The sequence below is a fragment of the Microchirus variegatus genome, assembly GCF_963457635.1.
Source record: "Microchirus variegatus genome assembly, chromosome: 14".
NCBI classification, from domain to species: Eukaryota; Metazoa; Chordata; class Actinopteri; order Pleuronectiformes; family Soleidae; genus Microchirus; species Microchirus variegatus.
Window position 1 is genome coordinate 10,717,309 of NC_139815.1, and position 18,016 is coordinate 10,735,324.

The following is an 18,016-nucleotide window of genomic DNA, read 5'->3' on the forward strand; positions in this document are numbered from 1 at the left end:
CTGCTTTTCCACCGGCATGATGGCACCACAGATGCGCGTAAAGACGTGGCTTATTAGGACTGGACTGGCGCGCGGGCTGCGTGTTTTATTATAAGCGTTTACTGTGGAGCGACACATGCAAGACGGTCAAAGTCAGCGCAGGAATCCGACCGCAAGAAAACAAGTATATATGTGTTCGGATGCACTGCACTAACGTGAGTAACGTTATGGTCAATTTCACATGCATATAGTTGTTATTCCGGAGTGTGCATCCCATAACCCACCCATTAAAAAAACTATAGGCCTTACTGTAAATACATAAGGTGCTGTTTAATCACACTTTGTGTGTTCTCTTGGTGTCAGGACAACACTATGGTCTTCATCTCACAGGTCACTGAAAAACAGCCTTTTTGAATAAACGCGTTGAAAATAAATGACACATTCAATTCTGTTCTATTTGTCCGTGACCTTATTCTAATGATCGATGTAGTAACTTTGATATAAGGAGCTTATGTGATTTATTCAGCATTAGTGATCCTAAAGGAGACAAGACTGTACTGTACTGTTCTGTAGCCTATCAAACTGTGTGGTTATAGGTAAATAAATGATGTGTATTTGTAGAAGGCATAATGTAAATGCTTCAGAATCAGATTTATTGCCAAATAGGAAGTAGTAAACAGTGTTTTGATGTTTAATTTTAGTTCTGATGTGTGGCCTCCCCTTCTCTCTGATCAACCACAGCCTCTATGACTCAATGTCAACATCCAACATTAACAACATGATCCACATTCAGCCGAGTACATTCAGGTGACCTGATTTTTTTTTGTTCATGGTGGGAAAACTGCAGCTTGTCCTCTGACCTTGAGGTTCCCTGACGGTGCAGGTGGGTCTCTGCTGTGGACCCCTGTGCTCCCCTTGTTCCTGTGGAAACTGTGCGAGGAAGTGGATTATACTTCACTGTCTGACGAACACCAAACTTACAAGACTGACCAAAATAGATGCAGAGCATGGGGACTGACAGCTGTTTTAATCTAGAAAGGCAGCCAAGGCAAGGGTCACTATTTAAACCCCCCCCCACCACCACCATTTATGTTTAATCCTAAAGAAAAAACTAAATTGGCAGAATATTAATCTGTGTTTATTTTGTCAATGATGTAATAGTAAAAGCTATTAAAGATAGTGTTTGTGAGATTGAAGTGTACGATATCTTAAGAATACATTTGCTGATTTACCTTGCCATTAGGCCAGAGCATGCACGCACCCACGCACGCACGCGCACGCACGCACGCACACACACACACACACACACACACAGTGATCACCTTGTCCTGGACTCCCATCATTCCTCAGGCTGGGTGAGGCTGACTGATGAGCTCAGCAGCTTCAGTCTGGGTGGGAAGTGGACACACCGGATGCCCAGCAACAGGAATAGTCTTTAGGTGGATTGGTAGAGGTGCGGCTCCAGACTGTCTGGTGTTACATTCATTCCACTGCTGTGATGCTTAGTTTTTATCAAGAAGAGACTCAGCACTATTTTAAAACTGATGATCATGTCTTTTCCCAAAGAGCTGGATGCCAGGCTAGAATTACTCACCTGTTGAATGCGGCAGCAACAACAAAACATTTTCCAGCCTAACTTTTCTCACATGAAACCTTCACAGATTAAAGGTCCCATATTATGCAAAATCAACTTTTTTAATCATTTAAATCCTTATATTTGGGACTCTTGAGGCCCTATCAGTCGGCAAAGTGTGAACAAAGATGACTCACTCATGTTTTTGTGGTCCTCTTGACTTCTGCGCTCACTGGGACGTCACAATGCGCAAAATTCCTGGAATTGTTGCCTACCAGAGCTCCACTTTGTCCAGAAAACAGGCGAGAGTGCTGGCAACGGTATCCGAAAACCGGAGGTCCGTGAAGTCGGTGAAAAGTTCTATTCTTGGCTCCTCAGTGCAGCACAGAGTTCTACACAAACTTCCAGCCTCAGAGAATTTATCCATCCAGTGGATACATGTTATATATGACGACAATGTGCCTGCTAGAGCCTGCAAATGATCACTTTTCCAAATGCTAACTGCTGTTAGTAAGAGTTACTACTAAACAGAGTGTTCTGAACAGGGCTGTTTTGGCAGGGTGATTGAACTGCTGTGGTTCTTCATCTTTAAGGTATTTTGACCAAAGCATGTCACAGACATGTTCACTAGGACACCAGCTAACTAGATTCACTTGTAGAAATAGGGTATAATATGGGACCTTTAAAAAAAAAAAAATCCCATTCATAACAAAGTGTGCGATGCCATTTTGTCACAGTTGACACCAATCTGTTTCCTGGTTGTTGGAGGCATGATGTAATCGAGCTTCCTTTGTGCTTCCTCAAGGTGGGCCTCATTCACCAATTAGTTTAAAAAAACAAATTTCCTTTTAAAATCAACTTGCACACTTTTGATTAAGACCGTAGTGTTTCACAATGTTTTTTTTTTTATCTGGGCTTTGTTCTTCAGAATCCACACATGAAATAAAAACACTACAGCTTAATTGACATGTCATGAATCTGATGTTAACTTCTATTTCAGTTTCTTAACGATAAGGTTAAGAAAGAAAAAATTCAAGAAGATAGTGATGATTGAGGCACACCATGAACTGCAATAACACTCGCTCCTGTATTTGTCCATGAGAGAGCTGCACAAGTCATGTCACACAAAATACTGTGTAAATGCACCTTTCATATCTTACTTTGAGGGATATTCTTCAAATCTTCAAATTTATTTTGGACTCAAGGTCAAATCTTTGGTCTCCTGTGGTCAAGGCACAAATTTTGTAAGCCTAACAAAAAGAATGTACACACTTATTGTGATTAAGTTTCATACACTCGTAGAAATAAGGGTTCCAAAAGAGTCCTTCTACAAGGGCTGACGTTCTACCTGGAACCATTTGCTTCTGAAAAACCAATGGTTTTCAAGGGTTCTTGATGGTGGTTCCAGTAAGAGCCATTTGATCCAGAAAACCCTTTAAAACCCTTTCCCTGAATAAAGGGTTTTAAAAGGGCTCTTGGTGGAACCCTCCAAAAGGGTTCCAGGTAGAACCATTATAAAAAGGTTCTACCTGGAGCCAAAAAGGGTTCTCCTATGAGGACAAGCCGGAGAACCTTATATGGTTCTACTTAGCACTTTTATTTTTATAAGAGTGTAATAACACTGCTGTTACACGAGCGGCTGTTATTCTGGAGGAGTCAAAGGCCTCAATCACTAGTTTCAGGTACTTCTTCCCTGACCCTCTTTTTGGAGTCCCTGCTCGAAAATCAGGTGTCAGTTTCACTGTAGATGCCACTGTGTCAGAGTAAATGTACATGGAACACAGCATAAATTAAGGATTTTTTTCTCTCGCCTAAAAAAATATTGCATTTTAAAGCAAATATCACCTTTAAAATATGCAGTAGGAGCTTAAAAACACATGGAGGTCATGAAACAACATGTGGACATGAGCTGTGCAAAGTCTGATGCTGCTGAAATGAAGCAGAGTGAAATTACAGAGGTTTTATTAAAGAGATGTCTGGGCGTTCTCCCTTTCGGCACAGTTTGGCACCATCTGTGCCATTTGAGATTTCTTAGGTACCAAATTATTAAAAAAACATTTAATTTTATTTATATGTCACTATTGGTCTAAAAGAACTTGTTTTGAAAAAAAAAAAGAAAAAAGGATGATAACTCGCTTGTTTTGATAAACAGTAAAGTTAAGACAATATTTCTGGTTGTATTTCTTGAAAATCAGTTGTTGTTTTGCTCTTATTTTGGGGCTGGATCCGTGAATCTTGATCATAGATGTGATAAAGAGGTGATAAAAATTTTACCGCTGGAATCTGTAGATTCTCCGCTGTCCAGTCGACACATGTTTTTTTTGTTTACATAATCACGCTGACGCTCCAGTGCCGCTTTTCAATGAGTGCGCTGTAACGTTTTTTTTCGATCCTGCTGGTTTGATCCGTCGGTGTTTTAACTGTGTTTTAACGGTGAACATAAGAATGGTTTATATGAGCTTTTAGCTGAGTTTCTGACCTTTCTGTGGGTATGCAGCATGTCTGTGTTTGTTAAAGTTAGACATGGTTTTATGACGCTTTTGTCACTGCGTCTGACGCTGCCCCGCTACCGGGGGCAAACATGAAGAAGAGGTTACAGAGCTTAACATTTGTAAATTATGGACTGGCGACCTGTCCAGGGTGGACCCCACCTTCTGCCCAATGTCAGCTGGGGTTGGCACCAGCGTGACCCTCATGTGGAGGATAAAGCTGTAGAAGATAAAGGAAGGAATGTTCCCAATTAGGAGTTGATCAAACAAATGAGTGGTTGACAGTTGCAAAAACAGACATAGCGCAGGTAAAATTGTGAATCTTGAGGCGTCACAGTGTGAGTTTGTTTTGTAGCTGACAGACCGTTACATTTTTATATACTGTTTAAACCCCCTCAGGGTGCCTGTATCTCCACTCAATACATGCATATTGGGTTCTCCCTGCTTTATGACTAATAACCCCCCCCCCCCATAATAGCTGAAAGGACATAACAAAGGGCAACTCAAGGCCCTTGTTATTAAGGAACAGTATCATTTATCATCTGTCCATGCAAAATGAATCGTGCAAGTCATAAACAAAAACTGCTGCCAGCTGGAAACTGTGGCCTGCCAGAAAAAAACGAGCAGCATCTAATTTGCTTATTCTTGAGACCATATGTGGTGTTAATGTTTTCGATAGCTTGACTGAATTTGCTGCCATTAACCCTTTATTTTTTGGGGAAACATTCTCTGCTAAATACATGCAACAGTATGTTGGTTATTATAGAGATTTGTCTAAGACATATAATAGATGTATGGATGGGGGAAAAAAGGAAAACTACTGATCCACTCTGTGCTTTTTGTAGTGACAGAAATACTGAACCACCACAGACAACATCATCCCGGTGTATTTTTGTAGAATCGTGCTATGTGGAGTCACACAGAGTGACATATGTGGGCCATGGTCTACTTTCACAAATAAACACCAGCCCACAGCTGACATATGTCTTGGCCTCAGTTGGTGATTCTGTACGTGTGAAGCTGTGGCCGTTGTGGCTCTGGGACGAGCGATCGGGAAATGTGCTACCGCTACGGCTCAAACAGTGGCAGCTGCAAACTCTATCGCACCATACAGCACACTCAGGAGTGTGTAGGCTTGATCTCTTAATGCTGCGAACACCCACTCCTCACTGTTAGACATCTCCTTAGCACCTTCTTAATTTGTAAAGCTTAGTAAAAGGAAAACAAAATGTACTCTAAGTGTTGTGTCTAATATTAATACATATGTACATACACAGAGCTAGCATTTGTTCATGCCAATCGCTTTTTTGGCTTGATCATTTCAGAGTGACCAAGAAAACAGCAAGATAGGAAAATAAAATAAGACCATGCTGAGAGAGATTCTCTTTTGTTGAATACATTATCTTATCTTTTTGGTTTGGTCCCTTTTGCCCGGGGGCCCTGAATTCCCTTGAAATGCCTCTATGACACATGCACATATGTTAGCAACACATCTGGCTGTGGATCACCAGCAACTTTCAGAACTTGAAAGAGCTGTAGAAGAAGGCAGGGAAGTGGAAAAGGAACTTGGCTTGTTCTAATCCTGACATGTCAAGGACTGGGGTACCCCTGCGCTAGGTACCCAATCCCCATTACTTCCCACTGATTGGGTTAATTGGATACTCTACACTGACCCCATCATAGGGGGCATATCTAGGGCACTCTAGTGCCGGACCAAAGCTGGCATAAATAGGGGGTTGTGTCAGGAATGGCATCCAGCATAAACGGTCTCTCAGTGATCTGAGGATAACTGATACGCAGATCACTGAACAAGCAGACGATCTAGAAATATGTGAATCATTGAGATCTCTCGACCTTCTGAAGATGCTCCTCCAAATCAACATGCTTTTATTCCTTTTAGTAACACTTGCTTTTAGTATTCCTTTTTCTACTTGAAGTTCTCCTTCGTCTTCTTCCAGTAACAATTTCCAGTAATGTAATGTAATGCTGCCCTCCACAGTTTGAACTTCTTAAATCAATTCTACTTTATGACATCTCCTCTCAGTCTCATCCTCTTTTCATCTGTCTTTATCGTGGTTCAAAGCTCTCAAACGTAGCCCCCAACCACCCTCCCATCTCCCCAACCTCGCCAATAGCAACCTTTTCATCAAAGCTATGCGTGTGTGCACAGTTGCTAAGTAGAACGGCTCATCGGAGCGAGCGTTCATTCTCAGAACAGCACTGCGATTAGTCGCTCTCTCGTCAAAGGCCAGGTTTCCCAAAAGGCTGCAAACAGATGTTTAGCTCTCTCCCAGGTCACTTGATACACAGTAAGCTGACAGGTTATTATGGCAGGTCATTAATGCTCATTAGCGCTAAAACTATGCTGCCTAACCCAGATTTTGTTTTTTAAAAAGTGACTGGGACTAGAGCCTCAGTTTCACCCAATTGTGTGTTTTAACAGTTCCACACCATGAGTTTGATCACCAGCTGTGCAAATTCAGATTTGAATCTCTTCAGAGGAGAACGTGACAGAAACACAACGGCACGTACAAACGTGGCCACAATGTGTGTTTAATCATTGGCTTTGAGTTTGCACAACCTGGCTAATCCATCTGACTCGATAGTGACAATAGCAATTGTGTTGTCTGTGTCTTTTGTATTTGTTGTGTGCCGTTGTGTTTTGTAGCCGCATACATTTATTATCGCTGCCGCTGCTACCTTAGCCCTCGCCTTCACCTCCTGTTCTATGTGATGCTGCATGCATATATACTGTCATGCAGGACAAGCCTCCCCTCCCTCTCACAGAAATGCTGCAATGCGTCTCCTTCCTGCCCACTACCAGCGAACACAGTCAGAGAACGTCCCCATAGCAACAGCCAGTGAGGCTTATGGCTGAGAGATATTTCTTGTGCTGATGTTTGATTGTATATATATACTGTATGTACTTACTTTATTTGCAGGATTATATATTATATGCAGGATTTGGGGGTTAGTGCCACTGCAGACATACAGTATGTTGATGCACGTGAGCAAAAGAGGAGCTGGGTGCAGCTGATGGTGCACTGACGATGGTCAAAGCATATTAACATATAACAGTTATTTTTTTAGTTAATCAACTAGCGAGCAGCATACAGATCATGAATGTAAAACGCAGAATCACAGCCAGTTTATCTGTGAGGATGTACTCTGTAAAGATAACATGTTTCCCCCCAACTTTAAGCAATAACTAATAGATAAAATAACATATGAGCTTGGTTTGGTTTCTAACTTTTTGTTGTTTTTCCTCTTGTCTCATTTCCGTAGGCCAGCGAATTCTCCAGTATCAGAGCGACGTCCTTAACACGGTGGTGTTGGTGAACCCATCGGAGGAGACCACTGCTTCAGAGGTGAGTCACGCCCAGACAGACAACACAACTGCAGGGTGATTACAACGACATGCAGTGTTTGGTGTGATTTAATTGAGCTGCGTTTTACTCAGTGAAGCAAACATCAGCTCATCACATTTATTCCCTGTGGGAAGTCTCTGTCTCTCACGCTGGTGATTATCGTTCATTGGAGTCACTGGAGAAAACACATCACTCTCAGATGAAGCTCCTTGAGAGTGAGGCCCTTATTTAATATTCACTGACAACAAATGAACATTGAGATGGCTCTGATTTATTTACATGTCAGTTAAGTGTAGGCTAGGCTTTTGACCACAAACCCCTGGTTATTGAACCTGAGAAAACAATACATTGTGCTGTGAACTTATTTGTTTTAATTTTATCACTAATCTGAATGATTCAGAGCCTTTAATTGTCTCCTATTTCGGTTGAAAGTAGAAGACATTTTGGTTTTTTTTCAGAGATCTATTTCAGGTATGGATTAAATGGACAGTATTCAACTTCTAGGATTAATTTAAGACTATCATATTTCAGGTTCAGCACAATTACTTTATTTTACTTTAAAAGAACAGTTGCTGCAGGAATAAAGACGTTTCTATATGGCTTAGTCTGGGACATTAAATCTCCAAGCGTCATCATGGTTCTATCAGTATGGAAATGGGAGAACTTCTGCAGACAGGAAAGAAGATGGTGTCCCTTCCTGCACATAGCTTCTTTAAAATTCAGTGTAGAGTTAATCCCAATATAGCTATAGATTTGTATGCTTGATGGAAGAGGGCTCAGGTGTGTTGGTAGTCTAAGGTACTCTAATTTTCTTGGTGCAGACTGATGATTACAGAGTCTTCTGCATTCTTTAAAATAAAACACTTTTTCAAAAATTCTCTGACACATGTTAGTATAGAGATAAATAGAAGCACACTTTGTCAGAGTTACCACGATTATCTGCGTCCTATTCGTTGAAATTCAGCCCATAAGATTAGTAAATGTGCAGTTGAATCGTTTTATGTCAATGAATGAAAGGTGTTTCCATGTGTTTAAGAGCAGGTTAAGCAGTGTGTGTGTGTGTATAGCATCCTTCACTCTCCTCTTTTGGGCCTGTAAACAAACTGTAGTTGTACTCTGAACGTACCAGTTTTCATCATCAGTCATAATAATTGAGGTTAAAGCAACCAGTCTACAGCAAGATTTGGGGACAGGAGATTTGTGTTTCTAAGCATGGGTTAAAATATGGTCAAAAAACTAGACTTGGTTCTTTTGCATAGGTTTTAAGTAACTGGCCACAGATATTTTCTGGTCCATGACTTTTGTTGTGCAACATCCATCTGATTCACAGAGAAATGCTGGTTGTCACACAATTTAAGGCTTAGTTCTTGTATCTCGACCCATAACACAAGTCCAAGGTTCTACTACTGCATTATCAAAAAGTATATGAATTCTTTAAAATGTATCAGTCTTTAGCCTTAATCATCACATGTGCTGTTATCATGTAGTGGTTCAGGGTTGCTTGGATGACAATATTAAGGGGACAAATTGAGCACCTCACTGTATCCATGATACATAAAATATTATTGACCATTTGCTTTGCTTGTGATTTGCCACAATTTAATATTAGCAATTGCTATTCTCTATTGTGCTCAGATCCGTTCCTTGATCACTGACTCTGCTGGGAATAAGCTGTTGATTCTAAGTGGCCAGAGCTCTGAGCAGGGAGGTGACGTTGCCGTCCAAGGAGGAGCTTTCTCCTGGAAGAACTTCTCTGACATCATCTCCAGCCCTCAAGTAAGCAGAACACACTTTCTCACAGTGCATGTGTATGGATTAACTTGCGACGATACAATGTACAAAACTGAATTATTTCAGTTGGTTAACTTCTTTCCTCCTGTTATTATGTTCTCAGGTGATTGAAGTCCTGTCAAGGGGCTCTTCAGAGCAGCCGGCCAAGCTTACAGTTTCCTGTGAGGGAGACGGGGGTTGGAGCTCCCTGGGCCAAAGCCAGGAGCAACAGCCTCTCCAAAACCTTCTGGATTACCGCTTGAACCCTGAACCTCACCTCCCAGACATGGATGGAGTCACAGAGTTCACAGAATATGTCTCAGAGACGGTGGATGTGCCCTCGCCGTTCGAGCTCCTGGAGCCTCCTACATCTGGAGGTTTTCTGAAACTTTCCAAACCATGCTGCTATGTGTTCCCTGGAGGCAGGGGAGACTCTGCTTTGTTTGCCGTCAATGGGTTCAACGTGCTGGTGGATGGAGGGTCTGATCGAAAGTCTTGCTTTTGGAAGCTGGTTCGCCACCTGGACAGGATTGACTCTGTTCTGCTCACCCACATTGGAGCGGACAACCTTCCTGGCATCAATGGGTTGTTTCAGAGGAAGATTGCTGAGCAGGAGGAGGAACGTAACCAAGGCTCTGGCTCCAGCAACAATGGTGACTGGATGAAGAACCTGATCTCGCCCGAACTCGGGATCGTGTTTCTCAATGTGCCAGAGAAGCTACGGATGCCAGAGTCCACGCTGAAAGTGAAGCGAAGCATTGAGGAAGCATCGCTTACACTGCAGTATCTCAACAAGCTCGGTATCACACCAGAGCCTCTTCACAGAGTAGTCAGCAACACCATTGAGCCTATCACACTGTTCCACAAACTTGGTGTGGGAAAGCTAGACATGTATGTCTTAAACCCTGTTAAAGAAAGCAAAGAGATGCAGTTCCTCATGCAGAAATGGGCTGGAAACAGCAAAGCCAAGACGGGAATTACAATGCCCAATGGAAAAGAAGGGGAAATATCTGTTCCCTATTTAACATCAGTTACTGCTCTCATTGTCTGGATTCCACACCGTCCTACAGAAAAGATAGTGAGGGTGCTGTTTCCAGGAAATGCACCCCAGAATAAAATCTTTGAGGGCCTTGAGAAACTCAAGCATCTGGACTTCCTACGATACCCAGTGGCTACCCAAAAGGACATATCTTCTGGTGCACCGCCTCCTATCATCAAACAGACGAAAATAAGATCAAGAACAGACAGTAAAGAGAGTCTCAAATCATCACCCAAACCACATTCTAAAACAACAAAGAAAGAAACCAGTGGACAAGAGGATGAGTCCAAAAGTGACATTACTAAAGAAAATAAAGTCGAAAAGAAAGAGGAGAAAAAGCCCAAAAGTGAAAGTCTAAAAGCCACCAAACAACAGAAAAACAGCGAGGTGGCTCCAGTGACCGAGAAAAAGAAAAAGCCCAAGGAAAAAGGTGACAAGAAAGATAAAGCATCCAAGATGGATGAGAAGAAAGACAGAGAGAAGAAAGAAATTAAGAAAGAAAAACATGACGTGAAGAAAGATGAAAATATAAGAAAAGAAGAGAAGAAGGAAAATAAAGCCAAAGTGGAGAAAAAGAAAGACCCAAGCAAACCAGAGTTGAGAAAAATCACCAAACCTGACCTTAAGCCACTCACCCCAGAAGTGAGAAAAACTCTGCATAAGGCCAAGACCAAGGCCAAGCCCAAGACGGACAAAAACAAAGCAGTCAAGGAAGAAGCAAATGATAAAATACCAGTGACGAAGAACATCGCTGAAGAGGTGGCAGCAGCTGCTTTGGCTGATAGGTCCATTGTGTCCTCCCCTGAGGACCTCACTGAGGACTTTGAGGCTCTAAAACAACAAGAAGAGATCTCTAAACCCAAGAGTGAGCCAATCCAGAATGATGTAATGCCAGGCCATTCACTGTATACAGATATTAAAGCTAAAGTTTCTTCCTCAGTTTTCACTGACGAGAAAACCATCACAGCAGCTGAGATCAAATCTACTTTGGCCCCATCTCCAGTAAATCAGGAAGAGGATAACATAGATAAGGGTGCATTGAAAGAGAGTGCAGCCGCTGAAAATGACACAAGTTATGGCTTTGACAAGAAGTATGAAGAGGAGAAAATGGAGAAATATGAGACATATCAAGCAGAGAATGACATGAAAGATCGATCCAAGAAGAGTGACAGCTCAGAGGAGGAGGGCGATGTCATTGAAAAAGCTGAGTTTGAAGGAACCGAAGACGATGAAGTACTCAAGTACAAGCCTGAGGAAGGGAAAAAGGAGAAAACTGGAAAAGTGTGGGCCACCAAGCCAGCTGAAGAACAATCAGCTGCAGCTGTTTCTGTGCAAGGTTCAGCAGTGTCCGCCTCAGAGCAGTTCTCATTCATCCAAGATGAGACCATTCCCGGCTACTCTGAGACTGAGCAGACCATTTCAGATGAAGAGATCCACGAGGAGACAGAGGACAGGATCCCACAGCTCCGCTACGATGTGGGCTCCTATGACATATCTGTTCCTGATGTCCCTGGCACCTTTGACTCCATGCACGGTATCAAAGAGATGAAGAGCTCCATCGTGTCTGATGTTGCAGATATCAAACCCAAAGTTTTTGTGGGACGTCACGAGCATGAGCTCGCGACGTACCCTCACATCATTGCTGCTCCTCTTGCAGAGGAAGAGCACATCTCCTCGGCAACATCCATCACAGAATATGACAAACTGTCATCCTTTGCCACGTCTGTAGCTGAGGACCAGTCAATAGCCTCGGTTACAGCACCTCAGACTGAGGATATGGGGAGAAACTCGCTCCTGCTCGACAACATCAACATTATCCCCACCCGTGCAGAGGCCACCCATGGAAAGGACTATCTCCACTCAGCAGGAACCATCTCACCCACCTCCTCCTTGGAGGATGACAAATGCTTTAAGTCGCCCTCTTCTGATGAGTACCAGCCCAACGTTCCTGAGATGGAGGGTGATGCAAAGATCAAATCAATGCAGTTCAGCCCTGAAGTCGAAGAGGATGAGGAAGATGAGGACGAGGATCAGACTCCAAATGTTGACATCCCGTTGGGGAAACTCCAAGAGGGCTATGAGCATGCAGCCTCCAAGATGCTCCAGGAAAAGGAGAAATCTGACACTTTTTGTCCTCCTCCCATCTGTACTACACAGTTCCCTCCTACACAGGAAGTCAAGGAAAACCAGGCTCTGTTTAATACTGAAGGATTAAAGGTTGGTGCTGATAAAAAGCCTGCTTCACCTCCCCTTTCTTTCTCCCCTGGGTTAGAGTCTCACTCGAGGCAGGAAAGCGAGGAAAGATGCCTAAGCCCAGATGACAGCACAATGAAATTGGCGTCACCCACACAGTCCGTACCTACGAGCAGCAGTTACTCCCCAACAGAGGAGAAACCATTTAAGACAGAAGACAAAAATGAAGATGTGATCAATGTGAAATGTGACGTCCAGAAAACAGAGAGATCTGTCACTATTTCAGAGAATTCTTCGTTGATCGGTCTGCCAGGTGACAAGACAGCATTTGAAGCATCTGATGAATCTGATGAAGACAATGAAGAAGAAGAGGAGGAAGAGGAAGAAGAGGAGGAAGAAGAAGATTACTTTGCCAAAAAGGACTTAAAGCCTACTGTTACAGCCAAGCTTATGGAGGCAAAAGAAGGGTGCTTCCTGGATGATGACAACACTTTTGAGGCTAAATCTGCAATTATAGAAACAGAAGTGAAGGACCCATTCAAGGCAGAGGTTTCTTTAAGCCCAGAGGAGAAACCTAAACCTCAGGTGGTGTACTCGGATGAAGATGAGGATGAAAATGACGATGATTTTGAAAGAAGCACACCGTCTAAGCCCTTATCAGCAGATAAGACACAAGTAGAATTTAAACATGATACTGCGGAGGATGTTGACACCTCTTTAAAAGAGCCAGAGAGGGGTGTTCATTTCAGTCTCTATGATTTCCCAGAGAAGGAGAGCAAGGAAAAGGCTCAGTATATAAGACAAGACACACCCTATGTTCATGGCAAAACATTTTCATACAGTGACATTTATGACAGCAAAACAAGCTCAGTGGAGTCTGATTCCTATCATCAGGAGTCCTTGGATAAAGTGGACCAAGTCGTTACAAAGAGTGGAGTGGATTTGCAGCAACAGGACACGTCCGCCTCAGTAAAACCTGTGGAGAAGATGTCAGAAATAAAGGGGTTTACTGCCTCTTATGGAAAAGAAGATACCACTGCATCATGGCTCAACTCCAAGAGCCCATCATCTATATCCCTATTTGAAAAAGAAGACACAGAAAAGACGACAGTGGATTACAGTGCAGGCAGTAGATTCCCTTCAGTGTCAGACAGACCTGAGGCCTCTACCACATCTTTATCATCAGAAAAAGACTATGTGTCTTTTAAAGGGCCCCCTGACACCGCAAAGACCCAGACACACTCCCCGGTAGCAGCTTTTGATGTCGGCAAACACGAGGCTGCAATCCTCAGCGACAAAGGAGCGTGTTTGGAGGTTGACATGCGAAAACTAACAGCAAGAGATGAGGAGGACTACGATGACAATGAGGTGCTTGATGACGATGATGATGATGATGATTACGATGAAGATGAGGAGGAAGAAGAGGAAGACGAAGGTGCTTATGATTATGATATCGAGAAAGGTGCCCAAGAAAAGTCTGAGAAGGAAGCGAAAAGTCCAATCAGTGAAAGGTTTGGCTCAAATAGACCTGAGTTTATGGTATCCATGGCTGGTTATGGCTATAACAGTCAAGGGAAGCCGAACGTGAGAGAATGTAGCTCCAGCTCACTCACAAAGGCTGAAGACGGGACCAAAGCTGACTCCTTGTCCTTCAGTGGAAAGCCAACAGACTTAGGGGCTACGGGTTTCTCTGGCTATTCCTCAGGATTTGACTACTCATATGGACACGAAGAGAAAGATTCATTTTTATCAAGTCAGAACATAGACAAAGGAAAAGAGGATTTCTCTCTTAAATCGACAGAGGTCAGTTATTACCAGAGTGATGCTGAGTTTGAGGACAAGAAGACACCAGACCTTCCGAGTAGGAAGTCACTTGACACAAGCTTTCAGTACACAACAACAGCTGCCCCTGGGTATTCTTCGTCCTCAGCCTATAGCTATTCATCCTCCACCTCTGGCTCGCTCTCCACCAGCCGTCAATTTGGAGAGGAACTGGAGACACCGGCCTCTGCTGAGCCTCTCTTTGAGTACTCCTCTTTCAAAGAGGAACACTCACTGGTCATGGATTCCCCCTTCTCGAGCTCTGCTGGTGCCAAAGACGATTATGTGGAAGTGTCTGAAAAACAACAGATCACAGCTGCAACCACGGTGGAGTCCGCCTCCAGTTTAGCACGATTCTCACCCCTCAGCCCATTTGAGGAAGTCAAATCGTTCCCCTCACTCTCGTCCTCCAACTTTGCTGAGGCCAAGAAGGAGCATACCACCTCCTTAGGTGAGGTTATGGACAATAGTCCCCAGTCAAAGTGTTTCTATAAGCCTGAATGGTCTGAAGGGTCCAAACTAGAAACGGCTGTTGGGTTTGGGGCCTCAGCTGGTCTGTTGTCTCAAACAGAGTTTTCTAAGGATAAAGAGGCAGCCAGTGCTGCTCTGTTTGGTGTCACTTCCTCACCACGCCCAGACAAAGAAGGCAAGCATTACTTTGAGGAAACGGACAGCAGTGAGGAAGAGGATGAGGAGGCTTATGTGCGTGAGATGACTCGAAGTTGTCCCTCCAGTGGCCTGGGAGGGAGTCTCTCAATTTCTGACAAGCTGGTTGCTCCAGCTGGCTCGGAAAAGACAGGTGGTGTCCTCCCTGATGTCCATGACTCCTTCATGACTTCCCCTCTCCAGGCCAGCAAGCCAGACACAACGAATGGCCCCACAGAGGTCACTACAAGCTCCACCTTCCCTCCTGAAGCAGCCAGTGGTGCAGCTCCAGGTCTTGCCAAGGTAGAGTCCAGGGAGGGAGCAGCAGCTTATAGGAGCTCTTATGAGTGGGAGATGCCCAAACCCCAGATGGGGATGGTTCCAGGAGATTCTCCTCCCCATTACCGTCACGATGATGAGTTTGAGGAGGAGTGTGAGATGGAGCCAGAGCACCCTGCCCGTCCACTTTCACTTTCTACAACAGATCAGCCCTTCCGCTCACCATTCTACTCTGAGGAGTGCAGCCGCGGAGGACAGGATGATGACGATGACGATGATAGCGATCAGGATTTTGCTGGTGATGCACCCATGGGAGCCACCTCCTCTTATAACAGCCGCACATCCCCTGGGTATTCTGCTTCTGAATTCAGGCAGCGCAAAGAGGACCTCTCGCCTTCTTTCATCAACCCCTGCATGCGGCAGTTATCCAGCGATGAGGATGATGACGACGAAGAACGAAGAAGCAACCAGTCGCAAGAAGGCAATGACCATGATATGTCAGTGAAGAAACGGGCCCACAGAGAGCCTCTTCATGACCAGGGTCACGTCAGGGAGAGCAGCGCTCTGCACCAGGCTGGCGGCATGTCAGCAGTGCTGGCTCTAGCCACAGAAGACACACCGCCCACCTCAGTCAGCGAGTCCGTCGGTTCTCAGTCAGACTCTGATGGACCTCCAGGCACAGAGGAATACCCCTCAGTCACTGGTGAAGGCAACATGGACTCAGATGAGGATGCAGACTACATGCCTGTTGATAAATTATCTGCCACGGGAGGAGGCAGCCATCACTCCTCGAGGAGGAGCCATGACCCTCCTCCAGCTCCCATCATGGACCCTTGCCCTCACCCTCCACGCCCAGATGTTTGCATGGTGGATCCTGACTCTTTGGATAACGGCTCACTTAAGAAAGAGCCAAAGACAAAGGGCTTGAAGAAAACCTTGAGTAAAACCAAGTCTTCATCCCCTGCTCGGCGCAAGAGGTCTCCCATGCCCGTCAAACAGACATCGTCTCCTCGCAGTGCCTCGCTGAAGAAGAAGGACGCAGACAAGAGCTCACGTATGTCTCGCCTGTCAGATGGACAAGGCTCCAAAGATGATGATCTTTCCAAGTTGAGCTTCAACACTGGCAAGGGGCTGACGAACAGTGTCAAAGGCAGTTCAGGTGAGCAACAGAGGACTGTGTCTGTCTTGAAAGCTTTTTAGATACCACTTGATTTCCAACATAGTGACAGTTTTGGTTCTTGCTTCCAGGTTCCCAGAAGTCTGGCTCTGCAGCTGCTCCTGGTCTTCCAATTTACGTGGACCTGGCCTACATTCCCAATCACTGTAGTGCCAAGAACGTGGACCAGGAGTTTTTCAAACGTATTCGCTCTGCATACTATGTGGTGAGCGGGAATGATGCAGCGAATGGTGAACCAAGCCGAGGAGTCCTCGACGCACTGTTGGATGGCAAAGCTCAGTGGGGATCAAACCTACAGGTAGTGTTTTCTTCCAGGCACACTTAGCTCACCGCTGAAGTTAATTTGTAATCTACAAATAATCTGTGTTGTGTTTTTCCTGCAAACATTGCTCTTGATATACAGTAAATAGGAAAAAGAAGTTCAAGCCAGTCTAATATTAAACAGACCACAATAGAGCTGGAATCAGATGCAGCAATTGATGTGAAAACAGCATTGAGCACTGCTCATAGACATAATAATGATTCAAGATCAGGGTAAACACAAGTTATGAAGATAAAATCTCCTCAACATAATTACATTTAAAATGTATTTGTGCAGGCTGTATTAGGCAGTGATGTTAAATCTGGAACCCTCTCTCCAACCTAAGCTATTTGAGGATATCCTGTCGGTGGGAGTGCGCCAACATTAGTTTGGATGATGTTGACTTCCGCACTCATTGCTACGTCACAGTGAGACATTCTTTGAATTGTTGTCTCGTGGAGCTCCGCTTTGTCCATAAAAAATATGAGAGCGCAGACGAGGGCAATAGTATCCGGAAGAGCGGAAGTCCGCAAAGTGTTCTATTCTTGGCTGCACAGTGCAGCACAGAGTTCTACGCAAACTTCCAGCCTCAGAGGATTTACGTGTTCAGTGGATACATATTATATATGACGGCAATGTGCCGGCTAGAGTCGGCAAATGATGGCTTTTCCAAATGCTAACAGCTGCTGGAGCCTCAGTGACGCTGACGTAGTTTCCTGTGTCTCATTTGCATTTAAAGAGACAGGCACTCAAAAGCGAGCGTTCTGAACAGGGCTGTTTTGGCAGAGTGATTGAACTGCTTCATCCTTAAGGTATTTTGACCAAAGCATGTCACAGACATGTTCATTAGGACACCAGGGAACTAGGTTCACTTGGCGAAATAGGGTATAATAAGAGTCCTTTAACGTTTTACTACAAAGTTCCCTGTTTTGTTGTTCTTTAACAGCATAACAAAAACTTCATCCTGTTTGGGTTCCTCACTCATTCCCTGCTCTTCCATTCAGGTGACTCTGATCCCCACCCATGACTCTGAGGTGACCCGTGACTGGTACCAGCAGACGCATGAACGGCAGCAGGAGCTCAACATCATGGTTCTGGCATCCAGCAGCACCGTTGTCATGCAGGATGAGTCCTTCCCTGCCTGCAAGATCGAATTTTAAGATTCCTTCCTCTTCTTCCTCCTGCCCCCCTACTGTAGATCAGTTTTTAATAGCCTGATATACAAATCTGTCCCTGCTTTGTGAGTTTGTGTCATTGCTGGGCCAAAAGCAGGAACAGGTCTGGATAACTGTCTATGTTTTTTCTAGATTTTTACTCTATTATTATTGATTAAGATTTATATTTTAATCTTTTTGTCACCATTTGTATTACAGTGGTAGTTT

The 18,016-nt window shown here is 44.1% G+C and overlaps 1 protein-coding gene across 1 annotated transcript in view; it reads left to right on the plus strand.

Moving 5' to 3' along the window:
• map1aa (microtubule-associated protein 1Aa) overlaps window positions 1–17,794 on the plus strand; it is a gene marked incomplete at both ends in the record, with an annotated part of 29,810 nt that extends 12,016 nt beyond the window's left edge. Inside the window, 5 exons of the mRNA XM_083900651.1 lie at window positions 7,327–7,409; window positions 9,045–9,185; window positions 9,304–16,315; window positions 16,405–16,631; window positions 17,639–17,794. Coding sequence (XP_083756777.1) covers window positions 7,327–7,409; window positions 9,045–9,185; window positions 9,304–16,315; window positions 16,405–16,631; window positions 17,639–17,794 — 7,619 coding nt within the window. The remainder of the gene's footprint in view (window positions 1–7,326; window positions 7,410–9,044; window positions 9,186–9,303; window positions 16,316–16,404; window positions 16,632–17,638) is intronic.
• Window positions 17,795–18,016: the final 222 nt, after the last annotated feature.